General features: G+C 43.6%; 1 protein-coding gene across 41 annotated transcripts in view; it reads left to right on the top strand.

Moving 5' to 3' along the window:
• The window catches only part of clasp1a (cytoplasmic linker associated protein 1a), a 414750-nt gene that overhangs the window by 103243 nt on the left and 293206 nt on the right, over nt 1-18301 (top strand). For all 41 annotated transcript variants that reach the window (XM_072470321.1, XM_072470304.1, XM_072470277.1 and 38 more), the window contains exon 7: nt 961-1058. In XM_072470321.1, coding sequence (XP_072326422.1) covers nt 961-1058 — 98 coding nt within the window. The remainder of the gene's footprint in view (nt 1-960; nt 1059-18301) is intronic.

Below are 18301 nucleotides of genomic sequence, written 5' to 3'. Positions count from 1 at the left end.
AGTGGCAATTTAGTGTGGCCAATCCATCCACCCTGCACATCTTTGGGCACACTGGGAGAATGTGTAAACTCCACATGGACAGTGACCCGGGGCCGGGACCGAGCCACTAACCACCGTGCTGCCCTTTGCTTGTGTCTTTTAACCCTAACACATCATTTCCCAGCATGTGAAATTAACGTACAGCTCTCAACTGCACTTAGGCAGACAGGCAGGCAACAATGATACTCTAATTTTACAAAATATATTTCTGTTAAAGTAGTTCCTTCAGACTCCTTTCCGAAAGCCTGTCTCTCTGGAAGCTTTTCATGACCTCTCCCGATGGCTTTCCAAATCCTTCTGCCACCACCTGTTCAAAAAAGATTATTTTATCTCGCTAAGCTCCACCCAGCCCCTCAAAGATGGTTCTGTCCAGGCGTGTCCAGACTTGAACTAATGTTTATGATTTCAGATGTCCAGCGGACAGGCACTTGGTATTTCCAGCGGGCTGTTTCCCGCTAGCATAATAAACTGTTTGACGTAGAAGCATACCCGAGTGTTGAGTGATTCCTCTGGATTAATTCTCATGATACTTCTGACTCGGGGCTAGCAGTTTTATCCTCCGGCTGTTAACCACTGAATTGCCAACTACATTTTTGATCCCATTTCCAGATCCAATTTCCTAACCTCTCCCTATCGTAACACTGCCTGGCCCCTATTCCATTGATTCCACAAAAGTCCAAACATCCATTGATCATTGCCGTGAATGTATTCAACATCTGACCTTCCAGAGTAGTCGGACTTTCAGGCCAACAAATTGTGGTAAATGTCAAACCATATGACCCCAAAATTGCTGCCCAATTAATAAGCACATGGAAAACTTGGTTATAATTAATTATGCATAACTATAATTCTGATAATCTCCCTCGGAGAGTAAGTATAGTCACTTTTCTAATTGTACTTCAATTGTTTTTAACTCATTAGGTTCGAGATGCAGCAATAAATAGTTTAGTAGAAATATACAAGCACGTAGGAGAGAGAGTCCGAGCAGATCTTCATAAAAAGGGTTTACCACAATCAAGGTAAGAAAAGTGCACTGTTAGACCCAAGTTCCTTTTTTGCTGTTACTTACTAATGTATTTGTTATGTTGCTTTGTGGCCTTTTGGCAAAGATCAAGCATTGGATCAAGTGTGAGAGCATGTGTAAATGCCTTCTTGTCAGCTTGGGTATAGTGTGTCCCTTTTGTGGGGACTATGAATTGGATTCTAGTTGAATTTGTTTTTTGAGCAAGCAAGGTGGTGGATTAGATTAGATTTTTAAAAACTTTTTTATAATCTTTATTAATGTCACAAGTAGGCTTACATTAACACTGCAGTTAAGTTACTGAGAAAATCCCCTAGTTGCCACACTCCGGCGCCTGTTCGGGTCCATGAGGGAGAATTTAGAATGTCCAATTCACCTAACGAGCACGTCTTTCGGGACTTGAGGGAGGAAACCAGTGCACCCGGAGGAAACCCACACAGACACGGGGAGAACATGAAGACTCTGCACAGACAGTGACCCAAGCCGGGCATCGAACCCGGGTCCCTGGCGCTGTGAAGCAACCTTGCTAATCACTGCCACCATGCAGCCTTTAGATTTATTGTCACATGTACCAAGGTACAGTGAAAAGTATTGTTCTGTGTACAGTCCAGGCAGCTCGCTCCATACATAAATACATGAGAATACATAAACATAGACAGCGGGTTAAGTATGTGGTATATAGTGCTACAACGATAGAGAAGATGTGTAGGAAGATCAGTTCAGACCCTAAGAGGGCCATTCAGGAGTCTGGTAACTTTGGAGAAGAAGCGATTTTTGAATCTATTTGTTCACGATTGGTTCAATCTATTGATTAAGGGATTGCCCTGTCCAATCTGCACACTGGCTTTGTAATTTGTCATATAATTGTGATGCTTGTTATTTTAATGAATAACATTTACCAACTTTAGATTATATCATTTGTTGTGACTGAAACTTAATATATTTGCTAAGTATACCCTCTTAAAGATTATAACTTTATTAGAGAGTGTGTTGCACATTTGTATTGCATTACAACAATGTAACAGCACATCTGATCTTTCCAATAATGAAAATAGCTGTTTAATCATTGCATTCTTCAGTCTTGCATACAAAGAACAATACAGCACCGGAACAGACCCCTCGGCCCTCCAAGCCTGTACCGGTCATACCAACTCTGGTCAAAACCCTCAGCACTTCTTCTGCCTTATCCCTCCATACCCATCCTATGCATGGGTTTGTCAAGATGCCTTTTGAACATCGTTCTGGCAACGTGTTCCAGGCACTCGCCACCCTCTGCGTAAAAACACCTGCCTCACACATCTCTAAACATTGCCCCAGGGACCTTAAACCTATGCCCCTCCTAATCTTGTAGTCCTCTTTCAGGTCACCCCTCAACCTCCGTCTTTCTAATGAAAACAGTCCAAGTCTATTCAGCCTCTCTGCATAGCTAACATCTTCCAGACCAGGCAACATCCTGGTAAATCTCCTCTGCACCCTCTCCAAAGCCTCCACATTATTCTGGTTGTGTGGCGACCAGAATTGTGCGCAATATTCCAGGTGCGGCCATACCAAAGTCTATTCAACTGTAGCATGACTTGTCAGTTTTTATATTCGATGCCCTGTCCAATGAAGGCAAGCATTCCATTGGCTTTCTTGACTACCGTGTTCACTTGTGTTGCCACTTTCAAAGATCTGTGGAAATGCACGCCCAGATCTCTCTGACTTTCTATATTCCTCCCGAGTTTTGCCATTTACAGTATATTTCCCCTCCATGTTAGACCTACCAAAATGCATCACCTCACACTTGTCTGGATTAAACTCCATTTGCCATTTCATTGCCCAAGTCTCCAACCTATCTATGTCCTGCTGTATCCTCTATCATCAACACTATCTGCCACTCCACCAACCTTGGTGTCATGTGCAAACTTACTAATCAGACCGGCTATATTTTCCTTCAAATCGTTTATGTATACTACAAACAACAGAGGCCCCAGCACCGATTCCTGTGAAACACCACTAGTCACAACATTCCATTCAGAAAATTCCCCCCTTCTGCTACCCTTTTCCTTCAGTGACCGAGCCAGTTCTATATCCATCTTACCACCTCACCTCACCTCTTCAAAAAACTCGATCAAGTTAGTGAGGCACTACCTCCCCTTCACAAAACCATGCTGTCTATCGCTAATGAGTCCAGTATTAAATGAAATACACCCTATATAAGAGGGAGTTTTCTTTGTTTGCTATTGGTGCAGACATTAAATATCAAAAAATGTACTGTCAATCTGCAATGAACAAAGAAATGTACAGCACAGGAACAGGCCCTTCGGCCCTCGAAGCCCATGCCGACCATGCTGCCCGACTAAACTACAATCTTCTACACTTCCTGGGTCCGTATCCCTCTATTCCCATCCTATTCATGTATTTGTCAAGATGCCCCTTAAATGTCACTATCGTCCCTGCTTCCACCACCTCCTCCGGTAGCGAGTTCCAGGCACCCACTACCCTCTGCGTAAAAAACTTGCCTCGTACATCTACTCTAAACCTTGCCCCTCTCACCTTTAAACCTATGCCCCCTAGTAATTGACCCCTCTACCCCGGGGAAAAGCCTCTGACTATCCACTCTGTCTATGCCCCTCATAATTTTGTAGACCTCTATGGGATGAATGGAAGTACGTGTGTTATTGCAAATGTTTCTTTGAAAAGGACCATTTTTAATGTTGCTGGAGTGCAATGGGATGGCCTCACCCTGGAATGATTTTCCCCCCCAAATAAATGTCCTGTAAAACTGCATTCCAAAACATTTCAACTAGAACATTACAAGAAGTGCCATAAAATTTGACGTTCCTCTGTTGCTACCACAGTGTCTTTAATCCAAATGACTGCAAGTCTACTTGTTTAAAATAAATAGTATTTATTCGCACTCGCACAACAATGTTGTAGTTAAACAATCACACCATCAACGTAAGTTATTCTACAGAGTACTACATGTGCTACAGAGTACTACAAGTTCATACAAGACCGTCACTTAACTTTAGAGTGACTAGCAAGTACCAGACAGATCCTTTATCTGTGTGCTGAATCCTGCAGACCTCAATGTCTGGTCATTGGTCTGGTCTGATCCTGGCTCTGGTCTTCCTTCTTGATTAGTAGCATGATTGTCCTCCACGCGTTGGCCGGTGAAGATCACCATTGTTTTGTTGCTGCTGTACAGACCGATTCTATGTGGCACAGCACCTTTTAACTTTATTGATATTGTGTCCTTTTGGGCAGTCCCTGGGTTGCTACCAATCGATCAGAGTTCGATCACGCTGATCGATCCAGTCCAATCAGGGCCTGCTACGTTGATTTTGGGGTGTGCACTCACCGGCCATGTCTGTAGGTGTTGGCCCCTCCAAATAAGAAATGCTGGTGCCGTTGTGTCTGGTAGACAAATATGATTGACGTGATAGTTCTATCATCCCTGGGAGGGCCTGGACATGCCCTTTTTTATGTGCATTATAGAGTCTGGGCTGCAGCTTGCTCATCAATGTTTACTTGAGCTGCAGCCTGCTTGTCCTTAAACTTTTAAAAAATAAATTTAGAGTACCTAATTCATTTTTTCCAATTAATGGGCAATTTAGCATGGCCAATCCACCTAGCCTGCACATCTTTGGGTTGTGGGGGCGAAACCCTCGCAAACACGGGGAGAATATGCCAACTCCACACGGACGGTGACCCAGAGCCGGGATCGAACCTGGGACCTCGGCGCCGTGAGGCAGCAGGGCTAATCCACTGCACCACTGTGCTGCCCTTTGTCCTTAAACTTAGCTAATTCTCCCCGCATCCTATGCAGGATGCCATCTTAGTTGGCCATTTGGCCACACCTCCATACACTGTTCCATGCCTCGGTGCCTTTATACAATTGTAGTTCCTCAGATGTTTACAATATACATTCCATGTTAACCATATAGCCTGAGAGCAAAACATTTCATAGTGAAAATTACAGAAAGTGCAATGACTTCAATGTTCCTTTTAGCAGAATGTTTCTCTGAGGTGCCTCAAAATCTGACATAAGACCATAAAGCATAGGAGCAGAATTAGGCCATTTGGCCCGAGTCTGCTCCGCCATTCAATCATGGCTGATATGTTACTCACCCCCATTCTCCTGCCCCCCCCCCCCCCCCCCCCCCCCCCCCCCAAACCCTGATCCCCTTATTAATCAAGATCTATCTCTGTCTTAATGACACTCAGTGATTTGGCCTCCAAACCCTTCTGCAGCAATGAATTCTACAGATTCACCACCATCTGGTTGAAGAAATTCCTCATCTCAGTTTTAAAGGATTGTCCCTTCAGTCTGAGTTTACGGCCTCAGTTACTAGTTTTTCCTACAGGTGGAAAAATCCTCTCCACGTCCACTCTATCTAGGCCTCGCAGTACCCTGTAAGTTTCAATAAGATCCCCCCCTCATCCTTCTAAACTCCAATGAGTACAAACCCAGAGTCCTTAACCGCTCCTCGTATGACGAGCTCTTCATTCCAGGGATCATTTTTGTGAACCTCCTCTGGACGCTTTCCAAGGCCAAAACATCCTTCCTTAGATACGGCGCCCACAACTGCTCACAACACTCCAAATGGGGTCTGAGCAGAGCTTTATACACCCTCAGAAATACATCCCTGCTCTTGTATTAGACCATAAGACATAGGAGCAGAATCAGGCCACTTGGCCCATCGAGTCTGCTCCCCCATTCAATCATGGCTGATATTTTGTCATCCCCATTCTCCTGCCTTCTCCCCTGATCCCCTTATTAATCAAGAAACTATCTATCTGTGTCTTAAAGACACTCAATGAATTGGCCTCCACAGCCTTCTGCGGCAAAGAGTTCCACAGATTCACCACCCTCTGGCTGAAGAAATACCTCCTCATCTTTGCTTTAAAGGATCGTGCCTTTAATCTGAGATGGTGTCCTCTGGTTCTAGTTTTTCCTACAAGTGGAAACATCCTCTCCAAGTCCACTCCATCCAGGCCTCGCAGTATCTTGTACGTTTCAATAAGATCCCCTCTCATCCTTCTAAACTCCAACGAGTACAGACCCAGAGTCCTCAAACGTTCCTCATACGACAAGTTCTTCATTCCATGGATCATTCTTGTGAACCTCCTCTGGAGCCTTTCCAAGGCCAGCACATCCTTCCTTAGATATGGGGCCCAAAACTGCTCACCATACTCCAAATGGGGTGTGACCAGAGCCTTATACAGTCTCAGAAGTACATCTCTGGTCCTGTCCTCTAGCCCTCTTGACATGAATGCTAACATTGCATTTGCCTTCACAACTGCCGACTGAACCTGCACATTAACCTTAAGAGAATCATGAACAAGGACTCCCAAATGCCTTCGTGCTTCTGCTTTCCGAAGCATTTCCCCATTTAGAAAATAGTTTGTGCCTAGATTCCTCCTTCCAAAGTGCATAACCTCACACTTTTCCACATTGTATTTCATTTGCCACTTCATTGCCCACTCTCATAGATTGCCCAAGTCCTTCTGCAGCCCCCTTGCTTCATCTATACTACCTGTCCCATGAGAGATCTTTGTATCATCTGCAGACTTAGCAACAGTGTCTTCAGTTCCGTCTTCCAGATCATTAATGTATATTGTAAAAAGTTGTGATCCCAGCACAGACCCCGAGGCACACCGCTGGTCACCGGCTGCCATCCTGAAAAAGACCCCTTTATCCCCACTCTCTGCCTTCTGCCAGTCAACCAATCCTCTATCCATGCCAGGATCTTGCCCTTAACACCATGAGCTCTTAACTTATTTAACAGTCTCCTATGCGGCACCTTGTCAAAGGCCTTCTGGAAATCTAAATAAATCATGTCCACTGGTTCTCCTTTGTCTAACTTGCTTGTTACCTCCTCAAAGAACTCTATAACACATTTGTCAGACACGACCTCCCTTTGACAAAGCCGTGCTGACTCAGTCCTATTTTACCATGCACTTCCAAGTGCTTTGCAATCTCATCTTTAATAACAGACTCTAAAATCTTACCAATGACCGAAGTCAGGCTAACCGGCCTATAATTTCCCGTCTTCTGCCTCCCTCCCTTCTTAAACAGTGGTGTTACATTAGCCACCTTCCAGTCCTCTGGGACCCTTCCTGCCTCCAGTGATTCCGGAACTATCACCACTAATGCCTCCACAATTTCCTCCGCTATCTCCTTCAGAATCTTGGGGTGTAGTCTATCCAATCCAGGTGATTTATCCACCTTCAGACCTTTCAGTTCCCCCAGAACATTCTCCTAAGTGATGGCCACTGCATTCGCCTCTGCCCCCTGATTCCCCTGAAGTTCTGGTATTTCCACCGTGAAGATTGATGCAAAGTAACTATTCTGTTCCTCTTGACAGTTCTTTGTGTCCTATTGCTACTTCTCCAGCCTCATTTTCCAGTGGTCCAATGTCTATTGCCTCTCTATTACCTTTTATATATTGAAAAAAACTCTTACTATTTTCTTTTATATTACTAGCTAGCCCACTCATATTTCATCCTCTTCCCCCTTATTGCTTCTTTAATTGTCCTCTGCTCGCTTTTAAAGGCTTCTCAATCTTCTGGCTTCCCACTAATCCTTGCCATGTTGTATGCTTTTTCTTTTCCTTTTATGCTGTCCCTCACTTCCCTTGTGAGCCGTGAATGCCTCATCTTCCCCTTAGCATGTTTCCTCCTCCTTAGAATGAATATATGTTGTGCCTCCCGAATAACCTCCAAAAACTCCTGCCATTGCTGTTCCACTGTCTTCCCTGTCAGGCTCCCCTTCCTATCAACTCTGGCCAGCTCTTCCCTCATGTCTTTGTCATTACCTTCATTCAATTGTAATACTGTTGCATCTGATTCCAGCTTCTCTCTCTCAAACTGCAGGGTAAGTTCTATCATATTGTGGTCACTGTTCCCTTCACCATAAGTTCTCTAATCAGGCCTACCTCATTACACGTCACCAAATCCAGAATTGCTTGTTCCCTAGTGGGCTCTACCACAAGCTGCTCCAAAATACAATTTTGATAGTCTTTTATTTGCAAAGTACATTCAATATCGGGCATACTGCTGGGGGGTTTGACAAATGTTCTAGCCCCTCTGTACTAAGGCTGAAATGTTTTAGACAGTGACCGTTCCCCATTGTGCCTCTGTGGCAGCTGCTCCAAGCTTTAGTCTGCCCCTCAGAACGTACTCCTAGATCTTGGAATGTGCCAGTCTGGAACACTTGGTGGAGCACAAGTGTTCCCATTGGAAGACAAGTTTCAGGCAGACTAAAGGGTGTCTTTTACCAAGTTGATGATCCTCCAGCTGCAGCTGATGTTTGTCCCTGGGTATAGCCCATGGAGCACAAGAGTCCTGCATCAGTCACAGGGCTGCTTGGGATGAACATGGACAGGTCATCTTTGTAAAGGCACATTCCAGAATGTGAACAATTCTTCCCCACCACAGCACTTCTAAGGGGGGTGGTGGATTTGTGAGACTCCTGGCATGTAGGAAGCATCTAACATGGAGGGCTTTTCTCGCCACCAGCCAAACGAGGTCTTGGTGCTTGTTTGAAAGTTCTGCTGATAAGACATTTGCTAAATGACTAACAGTCTGCTCAGGAAACCATTTGACAGGATCTATCATCTCCCTTTCCCGCAGGGCACCTCGGACATTATGTGCAGTCCACTGCCTGATGGACTTGGGGTCAAAGATATTTTTCTGCATAAACCTTTCCATGAGGGATAGGTGGTATGGTGCCCAACAGTTGGAGCATTTGTGCCAACGTGGCCAGACCTAGCCTTTGCAACACCTTGGGGGCGGGTGAAACCTTAGCACATAGTGACACCTGGTTTTTGTGTACTAAAGCAGTGGCAGGATCAGTCAGAGTCAGCATGGATTTATGAAGGGAAAATCATGCTTGACAAATCTGTTGGAATTCTTTGAAGAGGTAACCAGTACAGTGGACAAGGGGGAGCCAGTCGATGTGGTATATTTGGACTTTCAGAAGGGATCCTACAGCAAGGTCTAGACAGGTTGGGCGAGTGGGCAAACCAATGGCAAATGCAGTATAATTTGGATAAATATGAGGTTATTCATTTTGGAAGGAAAAACAGGAAGGCAGATTACTACCTGAATGGTTGTAAATTGGGAGAGGGGAGTGTGCAGCAGGACCTGGGTGTCCTTGTGCACCATTCGCTGAAGGTAAGCATGCAGGTGCAGCAGGCGGTAAAGAAGGCTAATGGTATGTTGGCCTTCATTGCAAGAGGCTTCGAGTACAGAAGCAGGGATGTGTTGCTGCAATTGTACAGGGCCTCGATGAGGCCACACTTGGAGTATTGTGTGCAGTCTCCTTCTCTGAGGAAGGATGTCCTTGCTCTTGAGAGAGTGTAGCAAAGGTTTAGCAGACTGATTCCAGGGATGGAGGGACTGTCATATGAGGAGAGATTGATTAGGTTGGGATTGTTCTAGCTGGAGTTCGGAAGAATGAGGGGGGGGGGGATCTCATAGAGACTTATAAAATTCTAACAGGACTAGACAGGGTAGATGCAGGGAAGATGTTCCCAAGGATAGGTGTGTCAGCCTGAAGATTCAGGGTAAACATCTCGGACAGAGATAAGGAGACATTTCTTCACACAAAAAGAGTGGTGAGCCTGTGGAATTCATTACCACCGGAAATGGTTGATGCTAAAACTTTGAATATACTCCAGAGGTGGCTGGATATAGCACTTGGGGAGAATGGGATCAAAGGCTATGGGGGGAAAGCAGGATTAGGCTATTGAGTTGGATGATCAGCCATGATCGTGATAAATGGCGGCGCAGGCTCGAAAGGCCAAAAGGCCTCCTCCTGCTCCAATCTTCTATGTATCTATGTAAAGGTTGACCCTCCGCTTGATGCAGCCACACATTAAGGTGAGGGAGATGAAAGCAAATTACTGCGGATGCTGAAATCTGAAACAAAAACAGAAAATGCTGGACAATCTCAGCAGATCTGACAGCATTTGTGAAGCGAGAAGGGACCTGCTGAGTTTTTCCAGCACTTTGTTTTAACTCCTTATTTACAGTGTCTGCATTATTTAGTTTTTATTCCAACTATTCGGTCCTAATTTTCTACCTTTCACAAAATATCTTGGCTCCAGCAGCACAGGTTTTATACCTGTAATGTCCAATCCTGCAGACTAGTTCCAAATTCTGTCCATTGATGGTGCAAGAAATAACAATACATTACAATTTTCAATACTGTTTGAAATGTACTTGGAACTAAATCATTAATGGGCCAAATGAAATGGATTGCATCCAAATTAATGAGGTGCTTATACCTGCTTTTTGGAATTTGGTCTTTGATAACCGGCTGCGACTAATTATCATTGCAAATACTGGAAGTTCATTCTGCAATTAATTGATTCACATAATCACTAATTAATGTTGAACTTTAAGTTGGAACTCGCTGTTAAATAGCTTCTTTGTCTGGCTTCCATTGCAAATAACCTTTTGCGGGTTATAACCTTTATTAAATGCTACAACACAGTTATTGTTTTTTCCCCTCATTTAGTTCCATGCAGTTTCATAAGCTTGTTTATTCCAGTTCCAAAGATATTCTGAACAATTACCTTTGTTTTCTGTTACAATCTATTATATTGTGATTGATAAATCAGCCCAACCAATTCATTGCCTTTCATGATACTATTTTTATGAGTTACCAGTGCATTTTCTTTGTGCGTAATGGTATTTAGATAGTATAAAGGGGAATTTCTAATGCAGGGTAAAATGCTCTCACTCCCTAGGCCTTGCAGGTAGTTATTTTCATTTCCCTCTTCCCTTTCACAAAAACTGTGGCCATCTAGGCATCAGCAGCCCTTTTGTAATTCATCTAAGTGACTATTACTCTTATGAGGTCAGATGATGCGCATTGGAAGACTCTTGATCCTTGGATGGTAATGTAGGTGGTCTTGTCTTTGCTAGTATCCACTCCTGAACTTTCCAGCAAGGGTTGTGAAATTGCAGTTAAGAGTTAGAATACATTTTGGTTTAAAATAATTTGGAGATGGTCATCTTCAAAGATTTTGTTTCATTTTTAAAAATTTAGGTGAAACAGATAAAATAGGATGAATTGGTCATAGAACATCATCACCGTACATCACTGACACCAGTACTGGAAAAAGAGAGAGTTGTACTTTCAGGAAGACATTCACCTGAACCATGCTGGGCCCAGTGTCCTGGAGAATTGTATAATTAGAGCTGAAGAGAGGGCTTTAAACTTAATAGGGGGTACGGAACATGGGGGAAGCATCGCATAAGAGGAGGTTTGGAAAGTTCGAGAAAGGATAAGGCAATAATGCAGGGTAACAATATAGCACAGGAAGGGCCAGTGTACAAGCATAAGAGTACATCAGCAAATAAGGTCCGAGGAGGGAATATGTGGCGCATTCCTAATAGGACGGCTGAATTGATGACACAAATGAAAATAATGAGTATCATACGATAACCATTGCCATGGTTGCAAAGTGACCATGGCTGTGACCTGAATATTCAAAGATATTTGTTATTTCAGAAGGACTAGAAAGGAAAGGGGGGTGGGAGTTGCTCCCACATTGCTTATCAATGTGTTCAGTATCTTGTGTTGTAGTGAGAAATTGTCTTGGTTTGAAGGATTAAGACCTGTTTGGGTGGAGATAAGAAATAGCAAAGGAATTAAGTCACTGGTGGGAGTAGTTTATTGGCCTCCTGACAGTAGCTACACTGTAGTTCAAAGTATAAATCAAGAAATAACGTGGACTTAAAAAAACAAAAGGAACTGCAACAATTGTGGATGATTTTAATTTTCATATATATTGGACAAATCAAATTGGCAAAGGTAGCCTGGATGATGAGTTCACAGTATATTCGAGAAGATTTCTTTGAATACTAGAAGCAACCGGGGCTTATTTTATTTTGGACCAGGTAATGTGTAATGAGGCAGGATTAATTAATAACCTCATAATAAAGGATCCCGTTGATAGATCAAAACATGTAAAATTCTACCTTCTGTTCGATGGTGAGAAATGTGGGTCTGAAACTAGTGTTTTAAACTTTAAGAATTACAAGATAAAACAATTGTTGAAGACAATTAAAGGCAGAGTTGGTTGAAATGGAATAGAAAAATAAATACACAAGGGTAGAGAAACATTGGCAGATATTTAAGGAGCTATTTCATAACTATTGAGTCAATAAAGATGTATGCCATTGAGAAAGAAATGAGAAGGGTGCACCATCCATGGCAAATAAAGGAAATTATAAATTGAAAAGAAATGTACAATACTGCAAAGATTAGTGATAAGATAGAGGGTTGGTAGAATTTAGACAGCAACAAAGGATGAAAAAAATTAATGTGTCGAGAAATTGGGGCAAGACAGAAAACTGGCAATAAATATAAAAACAGACAGTTGAAACTTATACAAGCATATAAAAGGGAAAAGAGTTGCTAAAGCCAACAGATGGTGAGACTGGGGAATTAACGTTCAGAAACAAGGAAATGTCAGAGACTTTGAAGGAGTTTTTATATCTTCACCACAGAAGACACTAGAAGCATCCCGAGATTAGAAGAAAATCAAGAGGCACAAGGGAGGGAGGAAATTAAAATGATCTCTGCTAGAATAAAAGTACTAGGGGCTAATGGCTGACAAGTCCCCACCATCTGATGGGCTACATCCTAGGGTCGCAGAGATTGTGAATACATTGGTTTTAATCTTCCAAAATTCTCCAGATTCAGGATATGTCCCACTGGTTTGTAAAACCATAAAAATAGCAGCCCTGTCGTGGATTAAAGCAAATTACTGTGGATGCTGGAATCTGAAATGAAAGAGAAAATGCTGGAAAATCTCAGCAGGTCTGGCAGCATCTGTAGGGAGAGAAAAGAGCTAACTTTGACAAAGAGTCATCGGACTCGAAACGTTAGATCTTTTCTCTCCCTACAGATGCCAGATCTGCTGAGATTTTCCAGCATTTTCTCTTTCATTTCAGCCCTGTCGTGGAGCTCACTTAAAGATTTTCTAAATTAGTCATGCTGATATTTTGTAAAAATATAGAAACTGGGCAAAGGCTTTAAAATGGCTGAAACTATTGCTAGCTCGGATGCTACGAACTTCCTTGCATTCAGAAAAGCTACAATCTTGTTATCCCTGAAGATAGTCTAATGACCCTGTGGTTGCAGAGACCAAATTCCAAAGGGATTGTTCAAAGGCCATTTTCTATAAGGCCAGACTCAGCCTGCAGGCTTCCTGTTTATAGAACCCTGAAATCTCTTTTTTTGAAATTATTAATTGTGGAAACATTAACCGTCTCTAGAATCAAGACACAAGCAAAAGTGGAGAAGTGGGAGTTAGATCTCATGACCTCCCCTAGATGCGAGAGCCAGTTATCTTGCTTTGTGGCGCTTCAAAGGCAGTCTGCCATCTTCCATCACCCAAGCAGCAGCAGAACCAGAGTTCTGCCTATGCTTAAATTTACTAGCCTCCAACTATACAGTTTCTACTGGAACTTCTGAACATTTGTACCAGCACCTACAAGACTAAACCATCTCTGTGTCTATCCCATTGTGGAAGTCATCTCTACTGGCGAAGTGATTCTGGACTCCTGTGGGCTTTGCCCTGTGCTTTGTTTTGTTCTCTATCCCATCATTATTGGACCATTGAAATGAAGGTCATGTGGTGGCACTGCTCTCATGTTTTGAGTGTGTAAAATAAATTAGCCTTTTTAGCTTGCCCTATCTTGAATTTGCCGCGGAGGTTTTAAGTAGAGAATTGGATCATGTCAAAACTGAGGGTTAGGGAAATCAATAGTTTTCTGTTGATTGATGGGTGGTGAGAGGAGAAATCAGGGCTGTTTAAATTAAACACCCCTCCTCTCCCTAACAGCGCCATTTGAGAAAGAAGGGAGACAGAATGCAGGGAACTATAGGCTCATTAGCCTAAAATCTGTCATTGGGAAAATGCTAGGATCCATTATTGAGGAGATAGTTTCAGAACATTTAGAAAATCATAATACAATCAGAGCCAATGTGGTTTTGTGAAGATGCAATAAGCAGGGTGCATAAAGGGGCACCAGTAGACGGTGCGTTTTGCCTTTACTTCGATTGCCACCTTGCTGTGGTGAAGTGGCTTGAGCGTTCCATTGGTCCTGAGAGCCATGCCATCGGAAGTCTTAAGCTCCTGGCAGAGTCACCCATGAGGGTAAGGTTGGAGGGAAGGAACCAGACAAAGCGCAATCCAAAACAAACCCTCAATGGTGGATCAGGCAGAAGACCCTCATATGGTATCAACAGCTGTGATGGCGGATGAAGGCTGCAGTAGTAGGGAGATCCCCAGTCATCAAAATCCACATGCCATTGGAACCGGACCTACCCTCTGGGCGGGATTCTCCGACCGCGTTCGCCCAGCGACCGGAGAAACTGTCCTGAGGTCAAGGATTTTTCCATTTTGCATGGCTCGCCACGGCTTTGTTGCGGGCCAGGAGAATCCAGCCCGCTGTCAAGGATGTGCAAGAGCATATCCATGTTAAAAGATGCCCCACAGCTGGCGCCTACCATAGGAAACCAGCATATCCCCACACAGGTGAGCCCTCCAGCAATCGGGCAGAGGTGGCGGAGACAGGACCATGAGATCTGGAAGTCCCTAGCTTCGGACAAGCACATAGAAGAAATTCCTGATGACCTCAAGAAAGGAGACAGAATGGGCTAGGTGGGAACTATTGAGGAATCTCTACTCTCCACCGCCAGGAAGATCATCGCCCGAATCCTCCTTAACTGCCTTTTCCCAGTCTCTGACAAAATCTTCCCGGAAAACCAGTGTGGCCTCCGACCAAACTGGAACAGCGGACGTGGGTTTCGATGCTCGGCAACTTCAAGAGAAATGCCAGGAGCAATATCAACCACTCTAAATGGCCTTCCTGATTGAGTCAGAAGCCTTGATCAGATCGATAAGTGTTTTGGAAGACCCTGTCAAAGACCGGCTGTCCAGGGAAATTCATCAACATCCTCCGACTCTTCCATGACAAGTTGGCTGTGGAAATACAACACAACCGTAGAAGCCAAGCAGAGGGGTGTCACCGCCCCCACCCTTTTCTCTCATCGCCACCATCCATTAGTAAGTGGGCAAAAATTTGGCAAATGGAATATGTAGGAAAATGTGACATTGCTAACTATGGCAGGAAAAATAGAAAAGCAGAATATTATTTAAATGAAGACTGACTGCAGAATGCTGCAATTCAGAGGGATATGGGTGTCGCTGTACATAAATCACAAAAGGTTAATTTACAGGTACAGAGGTAGGAAGGCAAATGGAATGTTGACCTTTATTGCAAGGGGAATGGACTATACTAGTAGGGAGGTATTGCTACAAATGTACAGGGCATTGGTGCAACCTCACCTCTAGTACTGTGTAAGTTTTGGTCTCCTTTCTTGAGAAAGAATGACAGCACTATGGGTGCTCCTACAACCCAACTGCAGTGAATCAAGAAGGCCGCACACTACCACCTCAAGGGCAATTAGGGATGGGCAATAAATGCTGAAGCGGATACAGCTTCAAAATAAGGGGTCTCCCATATAAGGTGAATGATGAAGATAAAATTAATCTGAGTGTTCTTTGTCTGTGAAATTCTCTTTCACATAGTGCAGTGGAGGCTGTATAATTGAATATATTCAAGATAGACAAATTTTAGATCGACACAGGAGTCGGGCAGGAAAGTGGAATTTAGGCCACGATCAGATCAGCCATAATCTTATTGAATGGCAGAGTGGACTCAATGGGCTGAAGAGCCTACTCCTGCTCTTTATTTTTTAATGATCTTTTGATCTTGATCCAATAATGTTAACTTCAGTGATGAGCAATCTGAAGCAAAGAATGTATATTTGTAGTCACTGTTTTACGTTGAAATTGGGCTTATTTGGGATTAATTTTCAAAACTAATTTTAAAAAGAAATCAATTTCCAATGGGTGTGGCTCTATATGGACCAGGAAAGGCTCACACTTGATTCCTAATCTTTGCTAAGTTAACTTCTTTTGCAAAATATGTGTTAAGGGTGGGCCCCACGGGTTACCTGCAAGCACCCATGGAATGATCTCCAGCAATAGGGTTAAGGAAAATCCCACGGCTTTTTACACGTACATAAAAAGCAAGAGGGTAGCCAGAGAAAGGGTGGGCCCACTGACGGACAGGCGAGGGAATCTTATGTGTGGAGCCAGAGGAAATGGGCGAGGTACTAAATGAATAATTTGCATCAGTATTCACCAAAGAGAAGGAATTGGTAGATGTTGAGTCTGGAGAAGGGTGTGTAGATAGCCTGGGTCACATTGAGATCCAAAAAGACGAGGTGTTGGGTGTCTTAAAAAATATTAAGGTAGATAAGTCCCCAGGGCCAGATGGGATCTACCACAGAATACTGAAGGAGGCTAGAAAGGAAATTGCTGAGGCCTTGACAGAAATCTTTGGATCCTCACTGTCTTCAGGTGATGTCTCGGAGGACTGGAGAATAGCCAATATTGTTCCTTTGTTTAAGAAGAGTAGCAAGGATAATCCAGGGAACTGCAGGCCGGTGAGCCTTACTTCAGTGGTAGGGAAATTACTGGAGAGAATTCTTCGAGACAGGATCTACTCCCATTTGGAAGCAAATGGACGTATTAGCGAGAGGCAGCATGGTTTTGTGAAGGGGATGTCGTGCGTCTCTAACTTGATAGAGTTTTTCGAGGAGGTCACAAAAATGATGATGCAGATAGGGCAGTGGATGTTGTCTATATGGACTTCAGTAAGGCCTTTGACGAGGTCCCTCATGGTAGACTGGTACAAAAGATGAAGTCACATGGAATCAGAGGTGAGCTGGCAAGATGGATACACAACTGCTAGGTCATAGAAGGCAGAGAGTAGCAATGGAAGGGTGCTTTTCTGATTGGAGGGCTGTGACGAGCGGTGTTCCGCAGGGATCAGTGCGAGGACCTTTGCTGTTCGTAGTATATATAAATGATTTGGAGGAAAATGTAACTGGTCTGATTAGTAAGTTTGCAGACGACACAAAGGTTGGTGGAATTGCGGATAGCGATGATGAGGACTGTCGGAGGATACAGCAGGATTTAGATCGTTTGGCCACTTGGGCGGAGAAATGGCAGATGGAGTTTAATCCGGACAAATGTGAGGTAATGCATTTTGGAAGGTCTAATGCAGGTAGGGAATATACAGTGAATGGTAGAACCTTCAAGAGTATTGAAAGTCAGAGAGATCTAGGTGTACAGGTCCACAGGTCACTGAAAGGGGCAACACAGGTGGAGAAGGTAGTCAAGAAGGCATACGGCATGCTTGCCTTCATTGGCCGGGGCATTGAGTATAAGAATTGGCAAGTCATGTTGCAGCTGTATAGAACCTTAGTTAGGCCACACTTGGAGTATATTGTTCAATTCTGGTCGCCACACTACCAGAAGGATGTGGAGGCTTTAGAGAGGGTGCAGAAGCGATTTACCAGGATGTTGCCTGGTATGGAAGGCATTGGCTATGAGGAGAGGTTGAATAAACTTGGCTTGTTCTCACTGGAATGAAGGAGTTTGAGGGGTGACCTGATAGAGGTCTACAAAATTATGAGGGGCATAGACAAGAGTCTATTTCCCAGGGTAGAGGGGTCAATTACTAGGGGGCATAGGTTTAAGGAGATGTATGAGGCAAGTTTTTTTTACACAGAGGGTAGTGGGTACCTGTACCTTGCTGCCGGAGGAGGTGGTGGAAGCAGGGACGATAGTGACGCTTAAGGGACATCTTGACAAGTGCATGAATAGGATGGGAATAGAGGGATACGGAACCCGGAAGTGCAGAAGATTTTAGTTTAGACGGGCAGCATGGTCGGCACAGGCTTGGAGGACCGAAGGGCCTCCTCCTGTGCTGTACTTATCTTTGTTCTTTGTTTATTAAATGTGGGGATATACAGAGGTGTAGGAATACCATGCAAATCACGATTGCACCCAATTAAATTCTACTTGGTCCCAAGTGAATGAGATTTGTATGAAATACTATTCTTTCGATGCAGTTTACTTCGGCTGTATTCCAAGGACTTTCTAAGTGATGCATTTGGAATGATTCACAAATTATACCTCGTTATAATTTTAGCGAATGTTTGTGCACCAGTATAGTTTGCAACACGAACTGGAACCTTTTTAAGGTTGGGAATTAAAAACGTTTTGAGTGTTCATAGTGTATATATTGCAGTTTGATGTTGTTAGATTTTTGTGTAGTTTATTTGAAGAAATATCCATTAACCAATCTTGGATT

This window comes from Scyliorhinus torazame, chromosome 2, assembly GCF_047496885.1.
Source record: "Scyliorhinus torazame isolate Kashiwa2021f chromosome 2, sScyTor2.1, whole genome shotgun sequence".
In the NCBI taxonomy this organism is placed as follows: domain Eukaryota; kingdom Metazoa; phylum Chordata; class Chondrichthyes; order Carcharhiniformes; family Scyliorhinidae; genus Scyliorhinus; species Scyliorhinus torazame.
The sequence above is the reverse complement of the archived record's forward strand: the minus strand, read 5'-3'. Positions and strand labels throughout refer to the sequence as shown.